Source organism: Balaenoptera ricei, chromosome 13, assembly GCF_028023285.1.
Source record: "Balaenoptera ricei isolate mBalRic1 chromosome 13, mBalRic1.hap2, whole genome shotgun sequence".
Lineage (NCBI taxonomy): Eukaryota > Metazoa > Chordata > Mammalia > Artiodactyla > Balaenopteridae > Balaenoptera > Balaenoptera ricei.
The window spans coordinates 10,433,291-10,460,796 of NC_082651.1; the positions used below are offsets into that span (position 1 = coordinate 10,433,291).

At 54.5% G+C, this 27,506-nt stretch overlaps 1 protein-coding gene across 1 annotated transcript in view; it reads right to left on the reverse strand.

Annotated features, from left to right (window-relative positions):
• Positions 1 to 720: 720 nt before the first annotated feature.
• Positions 721 to 27,506, reverse strand: part of FER1L5 (fer-1 like family member 5) — a 55,625-nt gene continuing 28,839 nt past the window's right edge. The window contains exons 20-53 of the mRNA XM_059942226.1: positions 19,261 to 19,385; positions 18,322 to 18,422; positions 17,426 to 17,603; positions 17,195 to 17,350; positions 16,082 to 16,213; positions 14,804 to 14,967; positions 14,363 to 14,477; positions 13,437 to 13,539; positions 12,714 to 12,892; positions 12,457 to 12,609; positions 12,069 to 12,213; positions 11,865 to 11,942; positions 10,796 to 10,977; positions 10,297 to 10,473; positions 9,905 to 9,994; positions 8,706 to 8,852; positions 8,463 to 8,625; positions 8,287 to 8,312; positions 7,458 to 7,508; positions 7,217 to 7,321; positions 6,774 to 6,893; positions 6,119 to 6,280; positions 5,787 to 5,878; positions 5,213 to 5,383; positions 4,864 to 5,012; positions 4,502 to 4,641; positions 3,246 to 3,334; positions 2,889 to 2,984; positions 2,543 to 2,684; positions 2,211 to 2,310; positions 1,942 to 2,135; positions 1,644 to 1,753; positions 1,202 to 1,349; positions 721 to 1,092 (exon numbers count right to left, since the gene is read on the reverse strand). Coding sequence (XP_059798209.1) covers positions 865 to 1,092; positions 1,202 to 1,349; positions 1,644 to 1,753; positions 1,942 to 2,135; positions 2,211 to 2,310; positions 2,543 to 2,684; positions 2,889 to 2,984; positions 3,246 to 3,334; positions 4,502 to 4,641; positions 4,864 to 5,012; positions 5,213 to 5,383; positions 5,787 to 5,878; positions 6,119 to 6,280; positions 6,774 to 6,893; positions 7,217 to 7,321; positions 7,458 to 7,508; positions 8,287 to 8,312; positions 8,463 to 8,625; positions 8,706 to 8,852; positions 9,905 to 9,994; positions 10,297 to 10,473; positions 10,796 to 10,977; positions 11,865 to 11,942; positions 12,069 to 12,213; positions 12,457 to 12,609; positions 12,714 to 12,892; positions 13,437 to 13,539; positions 14,363 to 14,477; positions 14,804 to 14,967; positions 16,082 to 16,213; positions 17,195 to 17,350; positions 17,426 to 17,603; positions 18,322 to 18,422; positions 19,261 to 19,385 — 4,511 coding nt within the window. The 3' untranslated portion in view covers positions 721 to 864. The remainder of the gene's footprint in view (positions 1,093 to 1,201; positions 1,350 to 1,643; positions 1,754 to 1,941; positions 2,136 to 2,210; positions 2,311 to 2,542; positions 2,685 to 2,888; positions 2,985 to 3,245; positions 3,335 to 4,501; positions 4,642 to 4,863; positions 5,013 to 5,212; positions 5,384 to 5,786; positions 5,879 to 6,118; positions 6,281 to 6,773; positions 6,894 to 7,216; positions 7,322 to 7,457; positions 7,509 to 8,286; positions 8,313 to 8,462; positions 8,626 to 8,705; positions 8,853 to 9,904; positions 9,995 to 10,296; positions 10,474 to 10,795; positions 10,978 to 11,864; positions 11,943 to 12,068; positions 12,214 to 12,456; positions 12,610 to 12,713; positions 12,893 to 13,436; positions 13,540 to 14,362; positions 14,478 to 14,803; positions 14,968 to 16,081; positions 16,214 to 17,194; positions 17,351 to 17,425; positions 17,604 to 18,321; positions 18,423 to 19,260; positions 19,386 to 27,506) is intronic.

A 27,506-nucleotide genomic window follows, 5' to 3' on the forward strand; every position in this document is an offset into this window, starting at 1 on the left:
CAGCTGGGGCCCCGGGCTTGACTTTCGGACCAGGTGGAACTGAGAAAGCAAGTGGCTGTTCTGTGTTTTTGAGTTCCGGGGGAGATTGGCTAGACCCCTGTAGTGGGAGGACGCCGGTGGGCTCGTGAGCTGGCCCGGGCAGGGGTGCAGGAGGGGCAGCTCAGCGTGGAGATCGTCACACTTGTGGCTTTTGTGTGATTCTAGCTCATGAGGTCCTTGAGGCTCTGTGAAGAGGGTGGGGAAGACGTGAAATGCAGTCCCCCCGACCCAGGCCGGCCTCAGAGCAGTGTGTGGTGCAAGGAAACAATCTGACTAGCGTGGTAGGTTCTGCCCTGGCTCTTCCCTTTTGTTCTAGAAACACATGCTTCCCATCGTGAGTGGGGCCGAAGGTCGATCTGGGCGCTGGAGTCCCAGCCGTGTCCCAGAGGAGGGGGCCACCTGGTCACGTGAGGGGTGAGAGCGGCGGCCTCGGCTGGCTGCTTACCCCGCATGAGCCACCTTTCCTCACAGATGCCATTCCTTGCCTTCTGTTTTCCTGTGACGTCAGGGCCTCTTAGAGTAGAAGAGTCCCTGGAGACTTGAGGAGGTGCGTAAGGGTGACATCATTCCCCATCCTTGTGAGTCTTGTCTGAGAGCCTGGCGTTTTCAGCCTTTCGTGGTGTTGTCAACCCCCTCAAATTACAGGGTGGCTCCGTTACAAAAGTTGTTTATTTCAGTGGAAAATTACAACTCTGCCCTTCTTGTTGGAAGTGGCCTGAACAGAATGGTCAGAATATCCCTAGTCCCCGGAAACAAGGAACTGGTAGGAAGCCCAAGGGTAGTGCTGTGGATGGGCAGGAGAAAAGCCTGGCAGACACGGGGGAATTAGTCTGGTGGGGCTGGAAGTTCTGGGAAAATAGCTTGCAGGTGATTTATGTGTCCCTGGAGGAGTTTCAGCTTATGGCCTGTTGTAGATTTCAGGTTCTGATGGGGAGTGGTGAGGTTGGAAGAGTTGGCGTTGCTGGTGTTTAGTGAATTGATGATATTGGTGTATATTTGAATGGGAGCATTCAGCCGAAGTTCAGGCTTGACCCAGCTCATGGCCAAATAGTTCTAGAGAGAATAGGCAACAGTTAGCCTGAAGTAGCAACCTGAGGGCTCTCTCTTGGGTCATCCCGAGAGCAGCTGTGCCTTTTCCCGTGTCTCCAAGGTTGTCACTCACCGGAGCTGAATAGATAAAGTTGAACAGCAGAAGCCCTATAAGCAGTATGATTGAGATGGCTATGATTTTGAAGCGGTAGCGTTTCCAGAAAACATGGATGAACCTTGCAATGGGTGACCGAAACCACATGAACAAGGTATGGGTGCGTCTGTCCAGGAGCAGAGATGGCGGAGAATGGAGGACAGAGGGAAATTTCAGGTCAAGTAAACCAGAGCAAAGGCCTTTCATTTTAAAAAAGCAACTTCTGCTTCTGCCCTCCCCAGCTTTTCTCCCCGATTGTAACTGAGCATTGAGCCAGAGTGGGGAGGTGGGGGTGATCATTATCCCTCTTTACTTGTCAGCCTCCTTCCCCGGTCACCACCCCATACAGACTGCTAGGCCCAGCAGCTCAGCTTTGTGAACGAGGAAGAGACTTGGTGCCTTTGCCCTGCAGGACCCTTACAAGGGAGGATGGAGTGTAGGGTACTGGTTGGGTTCTGACTGGCCTCTTCCTGCTGCCTTGATTAAGGCTTCCTTCTCTGTCAGAATCTCCAGGGTCATCTTCACTTTACCCTAGAAACACCATGGGTGGTGGGAGCTGAGCTCAGATGGCAGGAGCAAGGATAGTTTTAAAGCCTCTTCCCAGGGTCCAGAAAGGGAAAGGGATTTAGCTCAGGCCCCCAGAAGTCTGTCAGAGCCAAGTGATGCGGCACAGCAGTCAGCCCTGTTCCTAGGCAATAGGCACCTTCCCCAGCTCCTACCGACAAGCGCCATTTGCCGCCGTCGAGGACCTGGCAAGGCCACCAGCCGCTTACATTCTTCATCTTAAAGAGGGAGCAGTGCTTGTACTGGAGGAAGTGAGGCCACCTGGGGTCAGCATCCATCATCCTGATGGAGCATAGCTTGGCGTGCCGGGCCGGCAGGGGCATGTCAGTCAAATCCAGCTCCAGGACCCCTGAGCCCAGAGAAGTGCCGTCAGCAAAAAGGAGCTCCCTGTCCTGTGGCCACGGGCCCTGTGCCAGGCTCTCACCTAGGAAGTCATCCGCGGAGATGATGTTATTGTCCCAGATCTGGATGATGAGCCGGGCTGGGAACTTCATCAGCGTGGGGTCCAGGCTCCATACGTAGTCCTGGAGCACAGCAGGAGAGCGTATCCCCGGCCTGTCTCCTCTGAGAGGTCCTCTGGCCACTTAGCAGCCCGTCACCCAGCAGTGATGGACCGTTGAGGAGGAGGAGAAAGTCGGGGAGGGGGAGGGGGGAGCGGGGAGTGGTGCCACCCAAGGCCACATTCCAAGTGTCTTGGTGCGGCTTGAAGGCTCTGAGGGGAGGGGGAGGGGTGCAGCCCGCTCCTGGGCCTGTTACCTTCTGACTCAAGACGCACGCCTGCTCTGCTGCCAGGTAGTCCAAGGTGAAGATGAACCGCCAATTGAAGGTGCCCTCCCCCGTCAGGGAGTGGTAGTGGACATCTGTCTTCTGCATGTCCTTCTCCAGCCCGAATAACCACCTGGGGCCAAAGTCCACACTCATCTGGGGTTCACTTGGATTGTCCCCACCCCTGAGCTGCAGCCCTGGGGGTAGGGCTGCCCAGTAGTCGCCAGGCATGGGTGGAAACGGAGAGACGTCACGCCAAGGTTAGGAGGACCCCCAGGGATGACAGAACTGGGCACGTCTGAGGGCACTCTGATGGAGCCCCGCTCCCCTCCCTCACCCTTTGACATAGATGTCGCTCATCTTCTCGGTACTTAAACTGTTTTCCTTCAGGTCCACGTGGGCAGTTTTCCAGATAATGCAGCGCAGCTCATACCTGTAGCCACTGTTCTCTGAGGCTTTGCTGAGGAATAGCTCCCCAGCTGCAACCTCGGTGAGGGAAGAGAGGCCTGGGAGGCTGCCCTCCGTGCCCACCCAAGTCATGCTGCGTTTGGGGGACCACAGGGAAAGGAGGCTCCCCGGATTCCCGACAGAGGAAAAGAATCACCGTGACTCAGTGTTGGAGCCCACTGGTGCTCCGCACGCTGGGAAGGCCACACTGAGTGGTGCAGTTGCTCGGGAGATGGGTGTCACTCACCTTCTAGGCTTTCTGGGCCTAATGTTGAATGGGGGGCCAGGAGGCCCAAGCTTCTTGGGGAAGATGTCCACCCACATTTGCACCTTTCCCTAGAGTGGAGATGGATTAGCTGGCTGGGGTTGGCCAGCCCCCGTTCTCGGCATCCTGGCCTGGTGAGGGGGGGCCCTGTCTCAGCTTCTAGGTCTGCTGAGGCTGTGTTTCCAACACCGAGCGGTGGGGTATCGAGGCATCTGGGAGGTGGGATGGACTTCAGACCGGAAGTCAGCACACCGCCCATCAGCTTCCACTTGTTTCTTTTTTGGGCTGGGAGAATAGTGCAGTAAGGCTGGGAGCATACAATGGCTACGAGGCTGATGGCTGTGGCGCACGGATGTCACGTGTAACTGGGGTCTGGAGGGTTGATGCCATTTAACAGGTCCTGCTGGACAGCCTCTCTGGATGGGGCTCCAGAATGGGATTGGGGCTGCAATTATTAGCCACCTTAGTGGCCCTGAGTAAGAGTAAACTAGGTGATCTCCAGGTCATTTTATGTTGTGGAACCACATCCTAAGGATGTCAAGCTATCCACAAAGCACAGAGGTCTAGGAAAGAAGGGATGAAGCTGGTAAGAAAAGGGGAGACAAAAGAGCTAAGAGGGTAGAACTACCAACAGTGGAAGATAGATCCCTTCAAACCATGTGACCTAGTTTTATTCTTTTGAAATTGGCCCCATTTAATGAGAAAACAGGTTTAATGAGGATGGTTTTAAAAAGTGCTCAGTAGAGAACTTTGTATCTAGAATGTGCTATCAGTTTGAGAGATTTGGAGAATAAGGTGAGCCATTCTGGTGGCTGGAGGGTAGGGGATAATTAGGGTGCCTGTGGGGATTTTTATTCCTCCTGTTTGGGGTTCCTTGCCATGGAGAAAACACAGCCTGCACTTAACAGCCAAGCCGGGGCTGTGATGGCTGCACTCTGACCCCGGGTGCTGCCTCCCCACCCTCCCTCGGGAGAGACTAAGGCAGTGCTGGCACCGGCGGGTAAGGCCCCGAAACACTTCCACAGCTGACATGGCGCCTCAGTTTCTCGTCGGTGACTTTTCCAGGTCTGAATTTCTCCATTCTAAGAGACACCACTGCGACTTCTTGCTTATTGACATGCGCAGAACATGCTTGTCTGCTTTTCATGTACATCTGTGGGTGCCCGGCCTCTCCTTCCCCTCTTGTCCAGGATGGGTGGGCTTCCCCACCTCCTGATCCAGCCCCTCCAGTCTCATACCTGGTCGATGCCCGGCTGGCTGTCGCTGTACAGTGTGCGGGTCTCCACGTGCTCAGGTACCAGTCCCTGGGTGTGCAGGAGGTACAGCGCAAGGCGTTCTTTCTTAGGTCCCAAGAAGCGAGCAGTAGGGGGCTTGAGCTCTAGATTGGAGGGGGATGGAAGGAGGGGATCACGAGGTCATTAGCCTTCCCGTCTCCCACGTAGGCCCCTTCTCCACCCTCAGCCTGGGCAGTGGACTTGGTTGTCCATTACAGGAGAGAGGGGGGGGGGTGGGGTGCCCTCTGGCAGCTCCTGCATCCTGTAGCCCCACTTGTCGCAAAGGCCTGGCTCTGTGCTTTCTGGCGGTGTGCTGTGCTTCTCACCAAAGCTTTGCAGTCTGAATTTTTTCCCATTGTAAAACACAGAGTCATCCTCAGGGCTGAACAGAGGCGGAGGCAGTCCTTTATGTTTGGCATGGTGTTCCAAGAGCAGGCTTGGGGGCATCTGATCCCGCCACCTAAAGGGCCCTGACCTGTGGGGAAAAGGTGGGGAGATCTGAGTCCTGGAGAAGCCTCTGCTTCGAGCTGCAGGCTGACCAGTGCTGGGAGCAGGGGTGCAGACAGGTACGGGCCCTGGTTCCCCAGCCTGGGATGCAGGCGTCTTCGAGGGGAGCCGTGGGCTTACTCTTCCAGCCCCCCGTGCTCCTTTGCCCTGGTTCAGGTCCATGCTTACTGGCAGTAGGATTTGGAGAGCCCACAACGAGCTCCAAAGCCAGACAGGAGTCGGTTTTCAAGGTCGATGACTGTGGTTCCAATCTTATCATCGGGTGAAAATAGGTCAAAGTCATACAGCTGGATCTCTAGGTCCTTCTCCAGGGGGATGGTGCAGCTCATTTCAAACATCCTTGGGTGAGGGTGTTGGAGACACAGAGACCGAGGACCATGTTATCTACACAGCTCCCTCTCCACCATCCCAACCACACGTGCCCGTGCTCTACCCCCTGCTGTTTGGCCCTGGTGAATTTGGAGAGCAGAGCCTGGGATGGCTCTTGTCCGCCAATAGCCATCCCTCAGTCGTGGCTGGGAGTAACTTTTGACAGGCCTGGGGTGTGGGACTCTGAGCTCCCTTCCCAGACAAAGTGAGGGGGGAGGGGAGAGCTGGGTTGCCCATCGATGCATCTTCCATCTGTTGGACACTGTGCTAGGAACGTGGAGGCTAGAAAGGAACGTGAGAGTTCTCTGCCTTCTGGAACTGCTCCCGGCACAGAGAGCGGGGATGTGGGATTGGGTGCGTTGGGGCAGCTCACACGCCAAAGATGGGGTCCAGAGTGTTGGGCTGGTACTTGTCCCGGTTGCCAAGCTTTGTCTCTCCCAGTTTCAGGATCACATAAGGGTCACACTGGGGTTCAGATAGACGTGAGAGAAGGACGGGAAATGGAGAGTCAGCCCAGGTTGGTCAGGGAGGGCGGGAGTGGGGCAGAAAGGAGCCCCTTGTACCAGATGGGGCCTGTGGGAAGTTGGCAGTCTGGGTGTCAGCCTGAGGGAGCTCCAGGATGCTGGGGTGTAGGGTGAGGTGAGGGGGGTGCCCGGGCCGGGGGGCTGGGGAAGATGAGCGCTGCGGTTCAGGGCTGCTCGTTACCAGGCCATTGGTGTCTTGGGGCTGCAGGTTGACTGCTCGCACCACGTACACCCGCACCAAGCACTGCTGAGGGAAGTCCTCTTTCTTAGGCCAAGGCAGGAACTGGCGAGGGGGCTTGGGGGCTTCTGGATTCTCAGGAAAGGGGTAGACACGGAGTTGGCCCTGTGTGTGTGTTGGGGAGGGAAGGTATTGGTCTCCGGCCTGGCTCTGTAGAGCCCTCCAGGAGGTGCCCCTGGTCCAAGGTCAGGAGAGTGGGTTGTGTTGAGGGTGGCAGGGACGAAGCCCGTGAGGACGGGTAGGGGCACGTGCCGCAGAGATGCTCTACGGGGACCACAGTGTTGTTTTCCGCTGAAGGGAGGTCTCGTTCCACCCCCACCCACCCCTTGGGGTCCGCACTTGTTTTTGAAGGCTCTCGGGCCTCTGAGAGCAGCACAGGCCCGAGCTGGGACTGAGAAGCCCTCGTCCTTCCTGCGTTGGGGGAGGCCACCCTGAGTTCCTGCAGAGGTCAGTCTCTGCCCCCCACTCCCAAGACTGTCAAGCCCTCCGTACTCCATCCTCATGCCGAGCATATAGAACCAGCGCTCCTATCAGAGTCTTCCCTGCACAGAAGGGGCACAAGGTGACAGGTGCAGCTAGGCGGGGCTGGGACACGCACCTTGAACTCCCCTACCACAGGGCTGTCTAGCTTGGGCCGTTCTTGGTAGAGTTTGAAGGTCTGGCAGAAGTCCTGCAGGCCTTGGAAGGCTGGCACGGCCTCCAGCTCGCAGTCGTATACCTGTGGGAGGGCGTGTGGGACCCGGCTGGCGGGGGGAGCTGGCCAGGGCTTGAGGGGACCATTCCTAGGATCAGGGGGTTGGGGGGCCACCCAGGTCTCGCCCCAGAGCGTCTGCCCCGGGGTCAGCAGAGCTGCTGCTGGGGGGCAGCCCTGGTTCCTGAAAGGGTGTGGCCTGCGGCGGCATGGCCAGGAGTCTTGGGAAAAGATGAGGAAGCCACCCCCCGACTTGGTGGTTCCCCAGGGACTCGGGGCTGGGTTTGTTGGCCTCTCCCCGCAGATTTCCTCCATCCCTCAGCAGTGTCCCCTCGTAGGGGCCTGCGAACCTTCAGGGCGTGATACTCTTTGTACTTGTACTTCAGGGACTGGGGAGCATCTCCTGTGGCCCAGAGCAGCTTGCTCCACCAGTCTACTTCCTGCTCGTGTTCATCCTGGCAGGGAGGAGGAGGGGCATTTTGGCCCTCGGGGAGAAGGCACAGTGGCCTTCCTCTGCCCGGAATCATGCTGCCCCACCTCCCTGAGCTGCCTGGAGTTGTTCCTTATTCCCCGGGGCTGAGCCTACATCACCTCAGCTTGGCTGGACTTGAACCAGAACTTTTCGTAAAGGTAACCTAGGAGCTGAAAAATGATTGCGGGTGAGCAAGGCAAGGCCTGGCCGCCCAGGCCGCCCACCGCCTCTGACTTCCGAGATCAGAAGGGGCTCGAGGCCACGGCTTCCTTCCCTGGCTCCCTTGCCCTTCACAGAGGCTTTTTAATTCAGGGATCCTCAGACATGGGACTGGGGCGGAGAAGGAGGGTCAGGTTAGTTCTTGGTTCTCATTGCCCACAGCTCCACACTTAACTCTGGAAGGGCTCAGAAGTTCAGGGCCTCAAGCCCCACCCTAGGCCTCCTGAAGCTGAATCTGCTTTTGCTCAAGATGCCAAAGAATTCCTGTGCATTCAAGGTTGACAGGTGCTGCTCTAGAGCAGCCGTTCTGAACTTTGGAAACACTGGAATCATCTGGGGCGGGGGTGGGGCATAGGTGGTTTGGGCTTGAATAAAATAATTGCTGCTCCTGGTTCCTACCCCCAGCAACTGGTCAGAAGCCATTTTGGGGGGGGCAGGCTGTGCAGCACGTGGGGTCTTAGCTCCCCGGCCAGGGATCGAACCCATCCCCCCTGCAGTGGAAGCGCGGAGTCCTAACTACTGGACCGCCAGGGAAGTCGCTCAGGATTTTTTAAACTCTCGGGCAATTCTAACATGCAGTCCAGGTTGAGATCACTGCTTTCGAGTTCTCGTGAACAAGTAGGCCTCACGCTGAGGGCGCGGATATCGGAACTCTGTTTAATCTGTACCCTCCTCAGGCACAAGGGCTGTTTCCTCTAAATGGCACGGGGCCTCCAGCGCTCTACTCACCTCCTGGTACTTCTTCACAGACAGCACTGCGTGGAGAGAGCGCAGTCATGAGTCTCAGGAGAAGGGAGAAGTGGGCGGGGAGGGCCACCAACCCGGCAGGACAGCCAGGGCCTTGGCCACTCCCAGTGCCAGCTTGTTGGTGAGGTCTGGGGAGGGGCAAGGAAAAAGGGCCGTACTTGGAGGCCGTGGGGGCATGTAGTCCTCAGCCCAGGGGTCACAGAAGTAGGGCTGTAGAGAGTCAACATTGGCCTGACCCACCACGGTCTCCTGGCCGAAGTCCTGGTGGTCCACCACCTTCAGCATCAGGGGCAGCGCGAAGGCCTCGTCCGTAGGCATGTACTGCAGCCCCAAGGAGAGGCCAGAGCGTGAGGCTTCCCACGAGCCGGGGCTGCCCCAGCCCTGGCCCAAGGCCTTCTCACCAGCGTGAGGAAGAGGGCTGACTGGGTGAAGTTGGGATTGGTCTGGAAGTCCCTGATGGGCTCTGTCTGCACGGACTCTTCCCAGCATTCCAACAGGAGCCGGGGCGAACGCACCTGCTTCATGTTCCGAAGGCCCCAGACCAGCATCTGCCAGAACAGAGAGGGAGGGTGAGGAAAGGGGCAGGCGGCCCCTCTGATGGGGTCCTGGCCTGGGAGCAGTGGGGCCTCAGGGGGCCTGCAGGGCCAGGGCACGAGGCTGGGTGAAGGCAGAGTCTGAAGGCTCACCCAGGCCTCCTGTCCTGTGAGGGATGAGTCCTCCAGGCCAGGACGCTGTCGTCGCTCCTCCACGAGGGAGGTGCCCATTAGGTATTGCCCTTCCTCCCCTGCTGCCCGTCTGGCCTCTAATCATCTCTCTCGGGGGTGACTTCCCGCTGCCGGCTGCCTCCCAGGCCCGCAGCAGCTGGAGTGCCCCAGGGTTCTTGGGCACCTCTGTGCTGTCCAGCTCGTGGCTGACCTGGATCCCACAGGACTCCACGGCCAGTCAGTGAGCCAGCACCCTGGGATCTCACTCTCAACGGACAAACACTGCGTACCCCGGGAGCTGTCCACACCCTACTCATAGGGCCGCCTCAGGGCCAGAGTGGAAACCAGCCAGGGGGTCTGATCTTGGCTCCAGTGCCGGGAGGACCTGACCACCTTCCGCTCTTTGCCAGGTTTGTGGCAGGGCACGTAGGTTCTGACCTGGGGGCCTCCATGCTACTTTCAGAAGAGGTGAGAAACATCCTGGCATGTGGAGTCAGGCAGGGCCGGGCCTAAACTCTGGCGCTGCCACTGAGCCCCTGTGTCACTGTGCGTGGATGTGTTGTTTCTCAGAGCCTGAATTTCCGTCTCTGGAAGGTCGTGCCTACTTTTTGCACAGGGGCCTCATGAGGCTTACATTCGATAGGTAATGAATACTAAAGCCCTTTGTCTACGACCCACTGCAGAGGTTTGCATTAAAATACTTTGAAATGTTCTATCAGAACTTCATTTCTCTCCTGTCTCCCTCCATCTCTCACATGGTATCTTCTCGGGGTCCAAGCTTTGGAGCAGGTAGGCAGAAGGCCCAAGAGGGTCAGCAGAGAGCGCGCCGTGTGGGGCTCGACTGCTCTGGGGGTGGCTTGCGCCCTGCCCACCCGCCCTGCTCCACGTTTCATCACCTCAATAGCCATTTTCCTTAGCGTGGGCTGGATGCTCTTGGGGAGGATGTAGATCCCATTCTTCCAGGGAACACTTAAGATTGGCAGCTGCTGTCTGAGACTCTGAAGGGATGAGGTGGGAGAGCAGGGAGCCTGAGGCCCTGTTGGGCTGGTCCTACCGTCCCCCACGCCCCCACGCAAGCAGGACCCTAAGAGGCTCAACTGCGGCGGCCCCGGAGCCCTGTGGGCAGAAGCTGGCAGGGGAGTTAGGGAGAGGTTGGGCAGGCCGGCACCTCCCAGCCCAGTGTTCTGGTTCCCGGGCCCCAGGACTTTGCTGAGGGGCTGCGGTTGGGGGCCGCTGGCAGGGGAGTGGGGCAGCGTGAGGGCGCTGAGTACCATGCTCCCGGCTGGGCCCTCTTTCCCAGCACCTCAGTCTCGAGGATCAGCTCACAGGATGCCAAGATCTCGCCCTCTTCCTCCTCCAACCCTTTTACAAGGGGGTGCCACCTCATGGGGGGCAGGATCCGGTTTTGGACATCCAGCCAGACCACCGGTGACCACATGCTCCGTCCCCACAAGCTCTCATTGCCCTGGAGGGAAGGGGAAGTTCACAAAACATGGAGGCCAGGCTGGCAGGGGTCTGGCTCCTCCTGGGATTCTGACCACTCTAGGATCAATGCGACGTGCTCTGCGAATCAGGTCCCGCTGGAGCACTTTCTGAATATTCTCCTCTAAAATAAAAGCTCCTCACAGAATTCCCTGGCCGTCCAGTGGTTAGGACTCCACCCTTCCACTGCAGGGGGCACAGGTTCGATCCCTGGTCGGGGAACTAAGATCCGGCATGCCGCATGGCACGGCCAAAAAAATACATTAAAAACTTCTCAGAGCTCTGCCCAGCCCAGCCCACCTTACCTGGGGGTCCCGCTGCCACAGTTCCAACACCACAAATGGCGGGCTCTCTTTGGTGTCCTGGGGGTTCTCGTACAGAAGAAGGTGCTGGAAGATGAGCGTCTGGGCCCACGTAGGGGCTGCAGAGCTCTTCAGGGTCTGGGTACACTGGCTGTGGTTCAAGAAGACCAACCGAATGAAGGGCGCTGCGGGTGGAAGGAGAGCTGTGCCTTTGGGCTGCCGAGTGAGGCTCTCCTCTCTTCTGGCTGCTGCCGCCACTGGACTGGGTACCTGGGGAGGCTCAGGCCAGACAGCCACAGCCACTCCAGCTCCCCAGAAGGCCACCTCAGTGTAAGCCACAGAGTGCATGGGCTTATAGCTAGAGCCCCCTTATACCATCATGGTTGGGGCCTAGCCGTCACAGACGCAGAGGGCCCGGCGGCTCCTCTGGAGGGGTTCTGGGGACCAGGCTACACGTAGCTGCCCTTCTACAGCATCAGCAAGTGGCCTTGGCATCAAGGAACATCACATGGCCCTCTCGATGAGGGTGCTGATGCCCAGTGGACGCAGCTCCCAGCAGACACCCACTGCCCTGGCTCAGACCCTCGTCCAACAGTCTGGCTCCCAACAAACAGGGCCACTGCCAGCCCAGGGCAGGAGCACGTGACTCACCTGAAACCTCCCATGGGGCCTCCACACAGGGCTAGAAATTGCCACACCTCCTCCCCACCCCTCATCTTCTGTCCCTCACAAGGGACAAGTGGTTCCCAAGCGTGTCATCCTCTCTCTTGCCTTTGTGTCTCATCCTCCCTCTTCCTTGTCAAGGCCCAGCAAACTCCTCCTCCCCCTTCAAGGCTCAGCTAAGTGGCCTCCAGTGGGATGAAGCCTCCCCGTCTTGATTCCACAGTGTTGGGGACACACCGCAAGAGCGGTCCTGCCTTGTATTCCTTGTTCTTGTGTCTTTTCCCCAAACCAGGGCCATGAGCTGCTGGGGGCAGGGGTCTGCATGTGTGTCACCCCCTCCTCGCCACATCCTTTGTACTGCTGGGTGGCCACATGGAGGGGCTGGGGGAGAAGAGGTGCCCACGCCTACCCTGGAATGTCTGGATGTGGTTGGACATCAGGTTCCGGGCCTGGTAGATGTAGCAGAAGAGCTGGTAGTAGTGGGGCTCTGGGTAAGAGAGGAGCCGTGTCCGCCACCCGCCCCCAGGATCCCCACCCCATGCCCCCTGCTCCCTGCCCTCGGGTGCTGGGTGTCTCTGGGGCCACCCAAGCCGACTCTCAATTGAATGCTCACTGTTGAAGACGCAGTAGATGAAGGGCAGGTTGGGTGGTTGGGTGATCTCTGGGGGAGCCCTCCAGGAGCTCCTGATTCTGTCCAGTCTCCGTGTCGACGACACCATGTCCGCTTCCCTCTTAGCTTGCTGTTTCATATCTAGACTCTGTGCCCAGGACAGACTCCCTGAGGCTCATAGGTGCCTTTCCTGTTTCCCCCAGCCCAGGCCCAGGTCACCCTTCTCCCCATTCAAAGCCTGAGGATGTGGCTCCGGGGCCCAGGTCCCCCCACCTGCAGTGGTCAGTGCATCTGGCCACATGGGGTGTCTCCGTCTGCCTGGCGCACCGGGGGGCCCTGGCTCCGGAGGTAGGGTTGCAGGGAGGAGACACCTAGCCCACTGGGGCTTTACCAAGGATCCCTCCAGGAGGAATATGGGCGCAATGCCCTTGACCTGGTTGGGGGCCAGCCTGCGGTGCCAGCGGCGGCGGCGGAACCGGCTCTGGGACTGAGGGTGCAGGTGGAACTTGGAGCCGAAGATGCCGTACTCCCAGCCCTCCTCGTCCTCAGCCAGGCTGGGGTGGTGCTGCGGGGAGAGCAGAGTCGCCCTCTCACCCGGCCCAGGGTGGGTCCCACGGGTCCCACCCATGGTCCCGCCAGGTCCCTGACCAGGCGGCCCCTCACCAGCTGCAGGAAGGACAGGGTCTCCTGCTCGTGGCTCAGCCTCCCGTGGTCCCGGTAGCGCACGCGCGCCCAGCGCCGGCGGCGGCAGGAGTAGTAGGTCTTCTCCACCGAGTTCCAGACCTGGGGCAGCCCCGAGGGCGGGATGCCCACTCCGTACTCCCAGCCTGAGGGGCCAGGACACAGCCCGTGGGTGCCCAGGGGCCCACAGGCTCGGGGGCTCGGACAGGCCCGAGAGATAAACCCCGGAGGGGCAGGCCAAGGGGGCAGTGCTGTCCCTCACGTCCAGGTCTCTCTGGCCACAAAGGAAGGTGTGGTCACACTGCGTCACCCGGGTGGCCTGGCTCCACTGCCCATCTTACAGACAAGGAAGGTGAGGCTCACAGGCGTCCTGGGACCCGCACAAGGTCACACAGCCCGTGAGTAGCAGAGGCTGCATCTTGAGCCCAGGTCTTCTGACTCCCAGCCCACCGCCCCTTCCCTGGAGCCACCTGGGGTGAACCAGGCTCTGGACGCGACCCCAGTTCACGTGCTCGGGAGGTGCTTAGCACCTGCCCTGTCTCAAAGCTGGGGCCCACGTCTGTGGCAAGGGTGGAGGCCCCACTCTCTGGAGACTGAGGACCCCCAGGAACGCAGGCCTACCCCACCCGACAGCTTGGCCACTTGCAGTTCCAGGCCCTGCCGCCCTTAGCCGCTGCCCGGAGGACTGACCCTCATTGTCCACCGCGTGGTTCAGCTCCACAGCCCAGTTCTTCTTCACGTGCCAGCCCTGGGGGCACTTCACATTCTCCCGGGCCTCCACGGGTTCTCCGTTCTGTGGGTGGACGGAGAGGGCGGGCCAAGGGCCGTCTTGCTCGCTTACTACGGCTATCGTGGCCTCCAGCCCCCAGGAGCAGACTGCGCTTGTTATGTCTGATGCCACCCACGTGTTCACTTAATACGCTTTTACTGGCTTGCCTTTCCAAACCGTACGTGTCTTTTTTAAAGGAAACTTTATATAAACACTGTCAGTGGAACCACTCACCATAAATAGGAAACAACTGTACGAATGACTGTGAAAGCAAAATAGTGTGACTGAATCTCAGCTGGACGCTGCTGCCTGCCCAAGGCGGCTCTCGGGAAGGGGAGACCAGCGTGCGTGACAGATGGGTTAAACCTCAATGTCCAATCAGTGGCCACCAGCCTCCTGGGGCTCCTTAAATTTAAGTTCGTTAAAAATGAAACAAAATTCAGGAATTCCCCTGTGGTCCAGTGGTTAGGGTTCCGCGCTTCCACGGCTGGAGGCCCAGGTTCGATCCCTGGTCGGGGAACTACGATCCCGCATGCCGCGCAGTGCGGACAGAAAAAAAGAAACAAAATTCAAAGTTCAGTTCCTTACTGAACTTTGAATTCTGGGTAAAAGCGCCACCTTCGAAAGGGGGAAGGAAAGGTGCCCACTCTGTCGTTCTTCCGATCCCATTTAGGGGACTTCTCCCCACCACCTTGGGATACAAACCCCATCAGCGCTCACCCAAGGTCACACCAGGGAGCAGGGCTCAGATGGTAACGCCTGACCCAGTGCTCTTTCCACTCAGACACCCCAGTTTCCAAGGTGCCCCCCTGGTTGAATCGTTTGCCACCCCGTGCCCCCGGCTCACCGCGTCTGTGTTGGGGATGGCGGCAGGCACCCAGGCCCCCGTGGCGTCCCGGTGCTGGTTCTCGTACACCTCCTCCAGCACCTGGCTCTTGTTGATGTCTGTGTCCAGGAGGAGCCTGGGGGCAGGGAGACCCCAAGTTCCCAGCATATCTCCCTCCGCTTACAGGCCCCTGGCGCCCTCCTCTGTTGGCTGAGCGCTCCCGTACCTGGCAGCCCCACCTGCTCTGGGCAAGGCTGGGCAGCGGGGCCTGGCATTCAGGGTAGGGTGGCGGGCAGGGCCCCCTGTCCTATGCGCCCCAGCCCCCGGGACCAGGCTGCAGTGGCTGTGTGCCCGCCCCTCTGGGCTGCTGCCTACTGGCCCTCCTGGGTAAAAAGAAGTGCCAGCTCCGGTGCTGCCTGTCCGGGGGGCACACAGGCTCCGGGTCCCGCATCCCAGCCTTACCTCCGCTGAGGCTCCGCTGTCCACGGCCCCTGCCAGTGCCATCCATGGGGCTCCTTGAAATCTTCCCTGGGGAGGGCCTTGTGCCCCATGACGTCCGAGAAGCTGGGGCAGTGCTGCAGCCACTGCTGTCCCCACTGGTCCTTATACTTGGCCTGGTTCTCGTACTGGGGGAGGGGAGTCCATCAGTGCCTGCTGCCCCCCCCCCCCAGCATACCCAGCACCGGCCTCCTCCCGGGGGCAGGAGCTGCGTTGTCACTTGTAATGGGACAGCACTGCCCCCGCTGTCAATCAGCACAGGCAGCTGCCACTCATCAAGTGCTCACTGTTGCTGGGCCCAAGCCAAGGGCATTACATGGACTATCCCTTTTCAGCCGCACACTCCCATTTCACAGGTGAGGAGACTGAGGCTCAAAGGTCACCTCTACCCTAGGCAGCTCAGCTCTCGAGGAGTGGAGTGGGGTAGATGCCCGTGTTAGAGCCTGGTGGCGCCTGCGATGTGACGTGTCTGCCCCGTGTCACTGCTGACCCTGGGGAGCCTGGTCCTGCTCCACCACTGCCACGTCTTTGCTGCCTCTGGACCTTTCTTCCACATTCCCCTTCTGGGCACGCAGCCCCTGCTCCCTACACTCATCCTAAATCCTTCTCTGTCTCAGCACCTCCAAGTTCTACAATCTATCCACAACATGCAACTTAGGAACCATGAAAACGTTTTGACAAAGTAAGTTAGAAAGCCCGAAACTCAAAACTTATTTCTCTTCTGTTCTCAGGACCTTCTCCTGAGCCATGTCCTCCCCCTCCTCTGATCATAGAGCAGCCTCTGGCCGGCTGCTCACCCACCTCCTGGGTTTACGGTTCTAAGGGAAGATGCCTCATTTCCGGCTCCTCTGACTGTCCCAGGCCTCCCCCTCCCCGGGACCACCAGGCTGGCCTGCAGGACCCAGCTGGGGTCGGCAGGGGTCCTGGGCTGTCATGCTGATGATGGACGAGACCCCCTGCAAGCAGTCGGAGCCTTGCTCACCTCACATACCCTGAACTAATTGGGAGAAACTCCCAATAAACCTCCATCTGGGTGAGAGTGACCAGCCCCAGGGGACCACTCAGCTGCCCTCCTGTCACCACAGCCTGTGGCTTGTCAACAGGGGACCTCTTTAGTTTCTGCCACCTCTCTCAAGCCCCTTTCACGGTTCTCAGATTCTGCCAGTGATGTTCTTCTCCACCTTCGGAGCTGGGCTGTTGCCGGGTCACCCTCCCGCCGGCCCCACCCGGGGCCCTGCTCACCGTCTCCGCGGACACGACCACTTCGCCCTGGCGGAGCAGCTGCAGATCCTTGCTGTCTGTCACGTTGCCGAGCCACATGCAGACCCGGAGCTGGGCCGGGAGCGTGTCCTTCTTTCCTTCACCCTCTGGGTACTGAGTCAGAGGCAGGTCAACAACCACGGGGGTGTGGGTCCCCCAGGGGCAGGGGTGTGGGTGAGGGAGGGGCACACACACCTGCCCCTTCACCCGAGCCCTGGGAGCAGGGACCTCACCCTGAGCTGGGTGATGGGCATAACAGAGGCTGGTACGGGTTGCGGGGGGAGAGGGTCAGTGCCGCTGGGGAACCTGGGAATGCTCCAGGGAGGAGTGGTGCTGATGGTGCCATTGACAATGATGCTTGCTATGCGCCAGGCAACGTGCTAAGTGCTCTGATCCTCACACACCACCACAGGGCGGGCATCATTATCGCCAGGCCCATTTCACAGAGGAGCAGGCTGAGGCCAGACACGGTCGGGAGTTGGCTCCGGCTCACACAAGCCAGTGAGTGGTAGAGCCAGGATTCAAGTCTCAGTGATCCTTGCAGGACGAGAAGGACTCACGTGGGCCCTTCCACCGTGGCGGAAAGGGCAGTGGGGAGCCAGGGACGTCTCCGAGACGGAGGCAGTGTCCCCCACCTGCCTCCCAGGGGGAGGGCTGGAAGCACAGGGCCGTCTTCAGGGCAGGGGACATGTGGTCAGTCAGCTTTATTTATGGATTGTGTCTGATATGAGGGGCTGGCGCCCAAACCTTATAGGTATTAAATATGCAGATAGCAGCCAATCGTGGTCCAGGGGAGAGGACAGGGACAGGACCAAGTGAGGCATCACTTGGATGACGGAGGGGACAAATTTGAGGAATATTTATGGGGGGCATGGACTTGGTGTCGGCCACATGCTGATGGTCCCAGGCCCCCGCCTTCCTCTGGAGAACTGTTTAAACCCCATTTCACCTGGTAAAGGGCCTGGCAGAGAGGAAGTGGGCACGCCCTTGGGAGGCTCATGGGGGCTGCCCGGGGTTGGGGGGGGGGGTGGTCAGGGCTTCTCCCTTGGGATGTCCTGGGCCCTCTCCTCCCCTGAGGACCCCTGGCCTCCCCACCTGCAGGAAGAGGGTCTGTGTCTTCCCACAGAACCTGCCGGAGTGCCGGGCCCCGGTCGGGGAGAACAGGATGGTGTGGGCGGGCACCTGTGCATAGGCCACTCGCTGCTCCCGGGACATCAGCCAGATCATCACGTCCGGGAGGTTCATCTGGGGCTGCCGGGCGGGAGGGCGTCAGGCCCACGTGGCCGGCTCCAAGGCCCGCTCCCGGCCAGAGTGTCCAACACCCACCTCGGGGAGCACGGCGTTGAGGCGGTACAGCCAGCCCTCCGCGGTGGCCACCATGTCCCTGGGCTGGGCTTCCTTGGCCTTCTGGACCAGCTGCTGCAGAAGGAGGCTGCGGAGCTGCCACCTCTTCATGTCCAGGTCGGTTGCTTTGGGCTGATCAGCCATGCAGGGCAGTGGGCGCCTGTGGCCAGGACCGGGAAGGCGGGGCTGAGTCTCTGTCCACGTCACTTGCTCACCATCCCGCCCGGCCTCAGGGCCCTTCCTAGACCCAAGATCCTGCCCCACGCCTGCTGGCCTGGCCCGGGGAGCCCTGCCCACCTCCTTAGGAAGCCCCCTCACAGCGGTCCTGGCCCCGGGTCCTCATCCTTCCCCTTCGCATCCTCCCAGCCCCTGCAGTGTGCCAGGCCCGTGCTCAGCACCTCCTCATGGACAGAGGTGTGAGCTGTGAGACAGGGACCAACCAAACCCGGGCGGGAAGGGGAAGGATCCAAGTGGGCTGCCGGGCCAGGAGGAGCCTTACAATGGCCCTTCCAGAACAGGCAGAACCCTGAAGAGGGCCTTGTGGATAGAAGGAGCGGCAGGGGAAAAGGTACGGGCCGGGACCGTGCAGGGCTTGTCTGGACAACGGGGAGGCTGGTTTGGTGGGAGCACCAGGCATGGGTGTGTGGGGAACAGTGATGGGTGGGGAGGTCAGGGCCATTTTGGGGATCCCTGAATGGGAGAGAGGCAGCTCTGCGGTTTGGGGAGAGATCTGCGCAGAGCTCGTATTTCCTGCGGAGGCAGGGGTGCGGAAGGGTGGCGGTGAGGGCTGTTCTGTAGGGTCCTGTCTGCACCCCAGAGCCTGTGTGAGCCTGATCTGGCTCAGCCCCAGCCCCGGGTGAGGTGCCCGCCGACCCTACTTGCAGTCCTCCATCAGCTCCCTCAGCAGTTTCTCCCACTGGGGGAGCAGAGCCGGGTCCCTCGGATTCCTCATGGATTTCAGGGTGTCCAGATTAGCTTTCTGCCCAGCAGGAGAGAAGCGGCAAGTGAGCATGGGGCTCCCTCAGGACAGGCTGCAGGGCCGATTGGCCCAAGATGGTTTCAGCCAGGACCTGGGGACATTTGAGGGGTAACCTGGGGATGTCAGTCCAAAGCTGTCACACGCCCTTGCAAGGCTAGGATTCCAACCCACCCTCCCAATGGGTGGCGGGACGGAACCAGGACAGGGTGGGACCGTGAAGAGGTTACAGGGCCCTGACGCTGGGCTCCCCTTCTATCGGTGCGAGAAAGTCATATTTGAAGCGGAGGCACCGGGTGGCTCTCCTGCCTAAAACTGCTTTGCGGCTTCCTTCCTTAACAGCCACGAAGACCTTTTGTGATCTGACCCTTCCCAGCTTCCCTGGCCTTATTTCCACCTCACCTCCAGGCCCCCACCACCCCCGAAATTCCTATCACCATGGCTCTGCCCGTCGTTCCCTTCTCTGCACCCCACCACTGCCCCCAGCAAGACTCTGCTCCAATGTCATCTCCTTTTTGAACACCTCCTCTGACTCTCCTCTCTTCATGTCCCCCACCCCAATCTCTCTGCCCCTATGGTTCTCCTGCTTCTCCACCGCAGCCCTACTGCACTGCGTACCGCCTATTTGCATATCCGACTTCCCTGCTGGCGAACACTGTGTCTACCCATCGTTGTGTCTTCAGTGCCTGTGCCTGGCACGTCCGTCTCAATTGGCGTGGAATGCATGAGAGAACTGAGTGACCAGGTTCCTAAGACTGCGATTCATTTCCCCAAGCCTCCCATCAATGACCCGGGTCCTTCCCTGTACCACCACCCCATCCCCCATCCCCACACCACTCACCAGGCGGTCCCGAGTGAACTGGAGGAGGTTGAGGCAGTTCATGCGGAAGCTGACGTCCTCCCAGTAGGAGGTCACGGCCACGACGGGCTTGGTGTTGTACCAGGGCACATAATGGTAGATGTTCCCTGAGACACAGAGACACGAGCAGGGGTGGGGGCTGGAGGTCTGAGGGACAGTGTTCCCTCACTGTGTCCCCTCAGAGGACCTTTCTTGGGCTACTTCATTCCTCTAGGGTCTGCTACGCATCCTCACTGGACCCCTCCTGCTGGAAGGTGGGCTGCAGGCCAGTCCAGGACGGACGCGCTTTGATGAGCACAGTCGGCTGGCCGGAGCATTCACTGTGCTCAGTGTCACACAGCCTTACAGAGTCCCCAGTTTACAGGTGGGAAAACCCAGGCTAGTGATGGGAAGCAGTTTCCCTGTGGTGGCACAACCAGGTGGTATAACGCAGGCATTCAGTTCCAGAGCCCGTGCCCCTAACTCAGGCAAGATGTCAAGGCCAGGGGCCTGCCCTGAGGTAGGGTCTTCCTTCTGGGTGGTGGGTAGGCACAGGAGGAGTGGGTCCTGGGTTCAGGAGGCCCAGGGTTTGGTTGGCGTGGGCAGACATCTGACACGAAGGGCCTGCCCGTGCAGAGGAGTGGCGTAGAGGAGCAAACATGGACAAAAGCCAGTGATGGGCTTGGCAGGCTGGGTCTCCTGGCCATGATCCTTATTGAAAAGAGCGGGGGGCTTCCCTGGTGGGGCAGTGGTTAAGAATCCACCTGCCAATGCAGGGGACACGGGTTCGAGCCCTGGTCCGGGAAGATCCCACATGCCGCGGAGCAGCTAAGCCCGTGCACCACAACTACTGAGGATGCGCTCTAGAACCTGTGCTCTGCAACAAGAGAAGCCACCGCAATGAGAAGCCCATGCACCGCAACGAAGAGTAGCCCCACCGCTCGCCGCAGCTAGAGAAAGCCCACGCACAGCAACGAAGACCCATCGCAGCCAAAACATAAAATAATAAGTAAATTTATTAAAGAAAAGAAAAGAGGGGGGGAAAGCTAGATGAAGCATAAAGGAATCTTTTTTTTTTTTTTTTTTTTTTGGCCGCACTGTGTGGCTTGCGGGATTTTAGTTCCCCGACCAGGGATCGAACCCGAGCCCATGAGAATGAAAGCGCAGAGTCCTAACCACTGGACCACCAGGGAATTCCCAAGGGATTCTTTTTATGAGATGTATTGCTGGGTTGACATAAAAGCAAGAAATCCACAGAAACCAAAAATAAAGTAAAAGCAGAAAGTCTGTGAGGCAAGTGGAAGCAAAGCAGACTTTTGTCCTCTGAGTTTCTGGCAAATCTTGGAGAACCGGTTCTTCTCTTTGACAACTGCCAGGGCCCAGGAGAGAAAGCCGAGCACTGCCTGGGGTGGGCAGTCTAACAGGACACCCCATGTGATATGGGTGGAATTGCATCCCCTATAAAACTATGTTGAAGTCCCAATCCCTGCTACCTTTGCATGTGACCTTATTTGGAAATAGGGTCATTGCAGCTGTAATTAGGTAAGACGAGATCGTACTGGAGTAGGTTGGACCCTTAACCCATAATGACTGGTGTCCTTATAAGCAGAGGAGAGGGACAGAGAGATGACAGGCTTGTAGAGACACAGAGACAGAGGCAGAACGCCGTGCAGAGATGGAGGCAGAGATGCAGTGATACATCTACAAGCCAAGGAGCACCGAAGATGGCAGGCAGCCTGCAGGAGCTGGGAGAGAGACGTGGAAGAGATTCTCCCCCGGGTCCATCAGAAGGAATCAACCCACCAACACCTTGATTTCAGACTTCTAGCCTCCAGAACTGTGAGAGAACTCATTCGTGTTGTTATAAGCCACCCAATTTGTGGTACATTCTGATGGCAGCCCGAGCAAACTAATCTGCTATGCAGAGCTGGCACTGCCAACCCTAAACCCTCAATCAGTGAGAAAGAATCCACCACACGGAAGAAGACAGTAAGGAAACTCGCCCATCTCCAGCGTGGCTCCGGGTAGAGGGCAGGAATTTTCCCGAAAATTTGTAACCACAAGTGAGGACTCATGCAGGTTGCATTCTGCACTCATGCCACCTGCACGGTCTGGAGAAAACTTGATGCGGTCTCTGGTTGGCAGTGCCCCAGGTAACGAGAGGAGGCAAAGACAAATCCTCATTGGAGCATGAAATTTGGGTCAAGTCCCAAAGGATTCCCACAGATAAAGTTCCAAGAAAACGAGCAGCTAAGAAGCAATATACATACCCTCTACCCCAGCAATTCTGCTCCTAAGTATACAACCAACAGAAAGGCATAGAACAGCATTATCAAAAGAAAAATGTTCACAGCAGCACTACTCATAACAGTCCAAAATTAGCAACCACCAAAATCTCCTTCAGCAGTAGAAGGCATAAATAAATTACGGTATTTGCACAATGGAATACTATACAGCAATGAGAATAAATGAGCCACAACTACACCCAACAGCATTTAGGTTTGTGAATACATTTCACAAATAAAATGATGAGCAAAAGAAGCCAGGCACAAAACAATACATACTATATGATTTCTTTTATATAAAGTTAAAAACCAGACAAAACCAACTGGCAGTTAGGAGAGGGGTAGCAGCCCTTGGTAGAGGGGGGCTGAGGGGCTCAAGGGGCCTCTGGGATGTTGGGACTTTGTTTCGTGGTCTGAATGTTGTTATGTGGGTATGTTTGCCTTGCGATAATTCATTGAGCTGGACGCTTTGGTTTGTGTACTTTTCCATAGATGTGTTATACTTGAACCAAAAGTTTACTCAAGAATTTAAGAAAATAGTGGGAGCAAAAAAGGCAACATACATAAAATACAGTGGGTCAAATGGTGGAAAATGCTATGGAGAAGCATGAAGTGAGGGAGAGGGATAGGGATCTGCCAGAAGTTTTTAATAGAGTGGTTGATTACCTAAGGCCTCTCCTGAAAAATCTAGAAGAAATTATGCAGAATGCAGCCCAGAGAGATGAAAAACGTGGAAGAAAGATTTTTTTTTTAATGGTCCATATTAAATGGACCAGATTTGATAGCTTGCTTGCTTGCTTGTTTGCTTTCTTTCTTTCTTTCTCTCTTGGCTGCGTTGGGTCTTTGTTGCTGCCCGTGGGCTTTCTCTAGCTGCGGTGAGCAGGGGCTACTCTTCGTTGTGGTGCGTGGGCTTCTCATTGCGGTGGCTTCTCTTGTTGCGGTGGCTTCTCTTGTTGCGGAGCATGGGCTCTTAGGCGCACAGATTTCAGTAGTTGTGGCACTCAGGCTCAGTAGTTGTGGCTCACGGGCTCTAGAGCACAGGCTCAGTAGTTGTGGTGCACGGGCTTTGTTGCCCCGCGGCATGTGGGATCTTCCTGGACCAGGGCTCGAACCCGCGTCCCCTGCGTTAGCAGGCAGATTCTTAAACACTCTGCCACCAGGGAAGTCCCGAAAGATTTTTAAATGTGCAGAACAGAATGAGAAGTTCCACAGAGGACAGAGTGAATTCGAGACAGAGCTAGGAAAGAAAAGGGGAAGAGGTAATTTTCAAAGAGAAAATATTTTATAATTATCCAGAATTGTTGGAAAGATGCCTGTTTCAGACCCTGGCACTGAGTGAATCACTGGAATGATAAATAAGCAGAGATCCATGACTGGGGCTCTCAGATATGAGCGTGCCAATACAAGATAGCAATTTTCTTCTTCTACTACTCTTGGAGAGCATACAAAAGCAACAAGGAGAAGGAAAATAACTCAATTTTCAGCAAAACAAGGAGACAGATATAATCTGCAGGTTCAAAATACACATAAGGGCTGCCAAAAGCAACTGTGAGTGCCCTAGAAGCTGCAAGTGTTGAAGGGTGGCAGAAGTCACCTGGGGGGAATGAATAGCAAGACAGACAGCGAGAGTCACGGCTTGATGGGAGCCGAGGGCAGAAAGTGCCAGCAAAAATACACCCCCAGAACGAACTCAGGAGTCAGACAAGGACATGTGAGCCGGCAAAACTCAGAAAACGAATAGAAAAAAAACAAAAACATCACAGGAAGGAAGACCACATGAAAGGAAGCCCAAGGGACATTAGACTCTGCAGACAATCCAGTGAGAGGCACAGAAATAAGAAAAGCGACCAAAATAAGATGGAAATAAAGAGCCAAGAAGGATCAGGGAGAAAATGACAGATACAGAAGAAAACCAAGGAGAAATGTTAAGCCCATAAATGGAGACCCCAAAGTAGAAAACCTGAACAATGGAACAGAATATTTAAAAATATAATTTAAAAAAACTCACATGGGAAAAGGATAGTCCTTTTATCAAATGGTGCTTGAAAAATTGGATACCCATATGCCAATTAATTCAAAATGAATCATAGAGCTAAATGTAAGAATTAAAACTAAAACATTTTAGAAGAAAAAATTGGAGAAAATCTTCATGATCCTGGGTTGGGCAAAGAGTTCTTAGATATGACGCGATAAAAGAAAAAAAAAATTGAACTTCAGCCAATTGAAAATGTTTGCACTTCAGAAGACACCATTAAGAAAAGGAAAAGACAAGCCACAGACTATTTGCAAATCATATATCTGATAAAAGACTTGTATTTAGAGTATATAAAGGACTCTTACAACTCAATAATAAGACAAACAATCCAACTAAAAAATGAGCAGAAGATTTGAATAGACATATAAGCAAAGAAGATGCATGAATGGCTAAGAGCACATAAAAAGATGCTCAGTATCATTAGATATTAGGGAAATGCAAATTACAGCCACAATGAGATACATATCCACAGTAATAAATACATAAAAAGAGGAAATAACGAACACTGTCGAGGATGTGAAGAAACTGCAGCATCACACATTGCTGAGGGAATGTAAAATGGTGCAGTCACCTTAGAAAAGTCTGGCAGTGTCTTAAAAAGCTATTCCACTTCTAGCTATATGTCCACACAGAGACTTGTACATAAACGTTCATAGCAGCTTTATTCATAATAGACAAGAAGTAGAGGTAACACAGTGACCATGAACTAATGAGTGGATTAACAAATGATGAATGATACATGTGTATGACGGAATACTATTAGGCGATAAAAGGGAATGAAGGACTGATGTATGCTACACCGTGGATAAGCCTCTACAACATTATGCCAAGTGAAGGCCAGATGCAAAAGGCCACATATTGTACGATGCCTTTAATATGAAAAGTCCAGAAAAAGTAAATACACAGAGACAGAAGGAGATTGGTAGTTGCGTGGGCCCTGGGATGGGAATGCGAGAATGACTCCAAACAAACATGAGGGATTTCTTGGGGAGATATGTTCTAAGATGGGGCACGGTGATGGCTGTCCAACTCTGTAAATTTACTAAAATTTATTGAATGGTAAAAAACAAGTGGATTTTATGGTATGTAAATTACACCACTAAATAAATTACTAACAAAAGAAAAGAAGACTTGAATCTACATATTGAAAGGTACACCATATGCCAAGGAAAACTGACCCCAGAGGATGAACATGTGGCCACATCCTACTGAAGTTATTGGACTTTCAAGATAAAGAAAGAACCTTTGGGCAGCTGGACAAAAAAATGAAGAAATTTATAGGGGAAAAAAAAAATCAGAAAGAGAAAAGGTATTAGTTACGAAACTTTAAGAAACCACAAACTTCTAGAAAGAAGCATGAGAGAATCCCTTAATAAATTTGGAGTGGAAAAGATCTAATTATGACTCAGAAGCCAGAAGCCATAAAACAAATAGTTTGCATACATTAAAAAAAAAGTTTTCATGGGGGAAAAAAAACCCCAGAACACCATAAGCAAAGCTATGAGACAAATAGAAGATACATATTTAGAGCTCATATCACAAAGGCCTAATTTCCCTAATATTTGAAAGGATACTAGAAATCAATAAGAAAATGGCTAACATCCCAATAGAATAAAAGAGAAAATTATATAAACAGTCAACTAACACCAAGGGAAATACAAATGACTTTTAAACATATGAAAATATGTCTAACCTCATTTATAATGCGAGAAATGCAAATGACAACTATACCAAAATACCATTTTTCACTTATCGGACTGATAAAAATCCAAAAGTTTATGCCAGATTTTGATAAGGCTCTCACATTTCAGGAGTGTACAATGGTACAACATTTATGGAGGATAATCAGTCAGGGTCCAGCCAGGAAAAGAAAACATCATACCAGATATTTGAAACAGAGGGGATTTGATAGAGAAAATACGTTTATGAAAGGGCCAAGAGATCAAAAAGGGGAAACTGAAGTTACTGAGACATTAGTAACTGGAGGAAGAAGCTACTACTTCCATGGCTGGGGGGAAGGGACGCAGTGGTATGACCAGAGACAAACGCAGAGCCATGGCTGCATCACTGAGTTTGCTGCACGGGGTACTGGAACCACTCAGAAAATGATGCCCAGCCAGTAGTGAAACTGCAGAGGAGGGGCTGCCTGGCCAAGGCTGGAACCATGGAGTGATGGGAGTCAAGCTGGAATCTCTGAAGGGATGTAGCTACTTCCAGAGACGTCTCCTGAATCAGAGAGAGAGAGGAAGAGGAAGGGGAAGAAGGAGGAGGAGGGGGAAAGAGGTGAGAGGAGGGGAGGAGAGGAGAAGAGAAGGGAAGGGAACAAGAATATCTCCCCTTCTATCATCTGACAAGGGAATTTGGGAAATGGAGTTTGCAGGTGTTCAGCCCCTGAGCTATGGAGTGAGGAAGGGCAAGAATGAAGCTTGATAGAGAACAAAGCATGCAAAGGTCCCCTCTTGCTGGAGGAGCTGAGAGCAAACGAGAAAATGACCAGCACCGAGGGCAGTTTTGCAATATCTGCCAAGATGCAAACACACTTTGACCAGTTCCATTTTGGGAAATGAATCCTACTGATGTACTGATTCATGTGAAATAATTTACGAATAAGACTGTGTCTTAGCAGCATTATTTGCAATAGTAAAAGATTGGAAAGTTACACACACACAACCCCACAGAGAATAAAATAAGGCGAGATATTTTTAGATATTGCACAGATTAAACAGATAACAATAAGAAACTATGGTGGAAAATAGTTTGATGGTTCCTCAAAAAGTTAAACATGGAATTACCGCTCCTAGGTATAAAACCCCAAATAATTAAAAACAGGGACTCAAACAGGTATGTGTACACCAATGTTCATAGCAGCACTATTCACAATAGCCAAAAAGGTGGAAGCAACGAAAGTGTCCATCAACAGATGAAGAGTTAAACAAAATGTGATATGTACATACAATTAGATATTATTCAGCCATAAAAAGGAATGCAGTTCTCACATATGCTACAATATGGATAAAAACATTATGCTAACTGAAATAAACCAGACATAAAGGACAAATATTATATGATTCCACGTACACGAAGTATCTAGAATAGGCAAATCCAGAAAGACAAAAAGTAGAATAGAGGTTACCAGGAGCTCGGTGGAGGAGGAAAAGGGGATTTATTGTTTAATGGGTAGAGTTTCTGTTTAGGATGATGAAAGAATTCTCGAAATAGTGGTGATTGTTAAACATTGTGAATGTACTTAATTCCACATTTAAAAATGGTTAAAATGGTAAAATTTTATGTTATATATATTTTGCCACAATAAAAAAAGTAAAGATATTATGAACAATTTTATGCTGAAATATTTGAAAACTTAGATGAAATTTATAAATTCCTAGACAAATTAAACTTACCAAAATTGACTTTAAAAGACAGAAAAGCTGAATAGGCGTAAAGTAAAATAAATCTGTATTTAAATCATTGCAGAAAAAACCCACCAGCTTCATATTTAGAGGTGAGTTCTGCCAAACTTTCAAGGAATACATGATTCCAGTCTTACCCAAATGCTCCTAGAGAGTAAAAAGAAGAAATGCTACTCAATCAATTTCATGAGGTAGTATAACTTGATATTAAAACCAAACAAGGACATTACAGGAAAAATATTGCAGTCAATCTCATTCATAAATACAGATGCAAAAATCCTAATCAAAGTACTAGCAAACCTTGTGTCCACCTAGAGGCGTGGGATAGGGAGGGTGGGAGGGAGACGCAAGAGGGAGGAGATATGGGGATGTATGTATATGTATAGCTGATTCACTTTGTTATACAGCAGAAACTAACACACCATTGTAAAGCAATTATACACCAATAAAGATGTTTAAAAAAAAAAATCAGGCAAAAAAAAAAAATACTAGCAAACCAATTTGAGAGTGTATAACAAA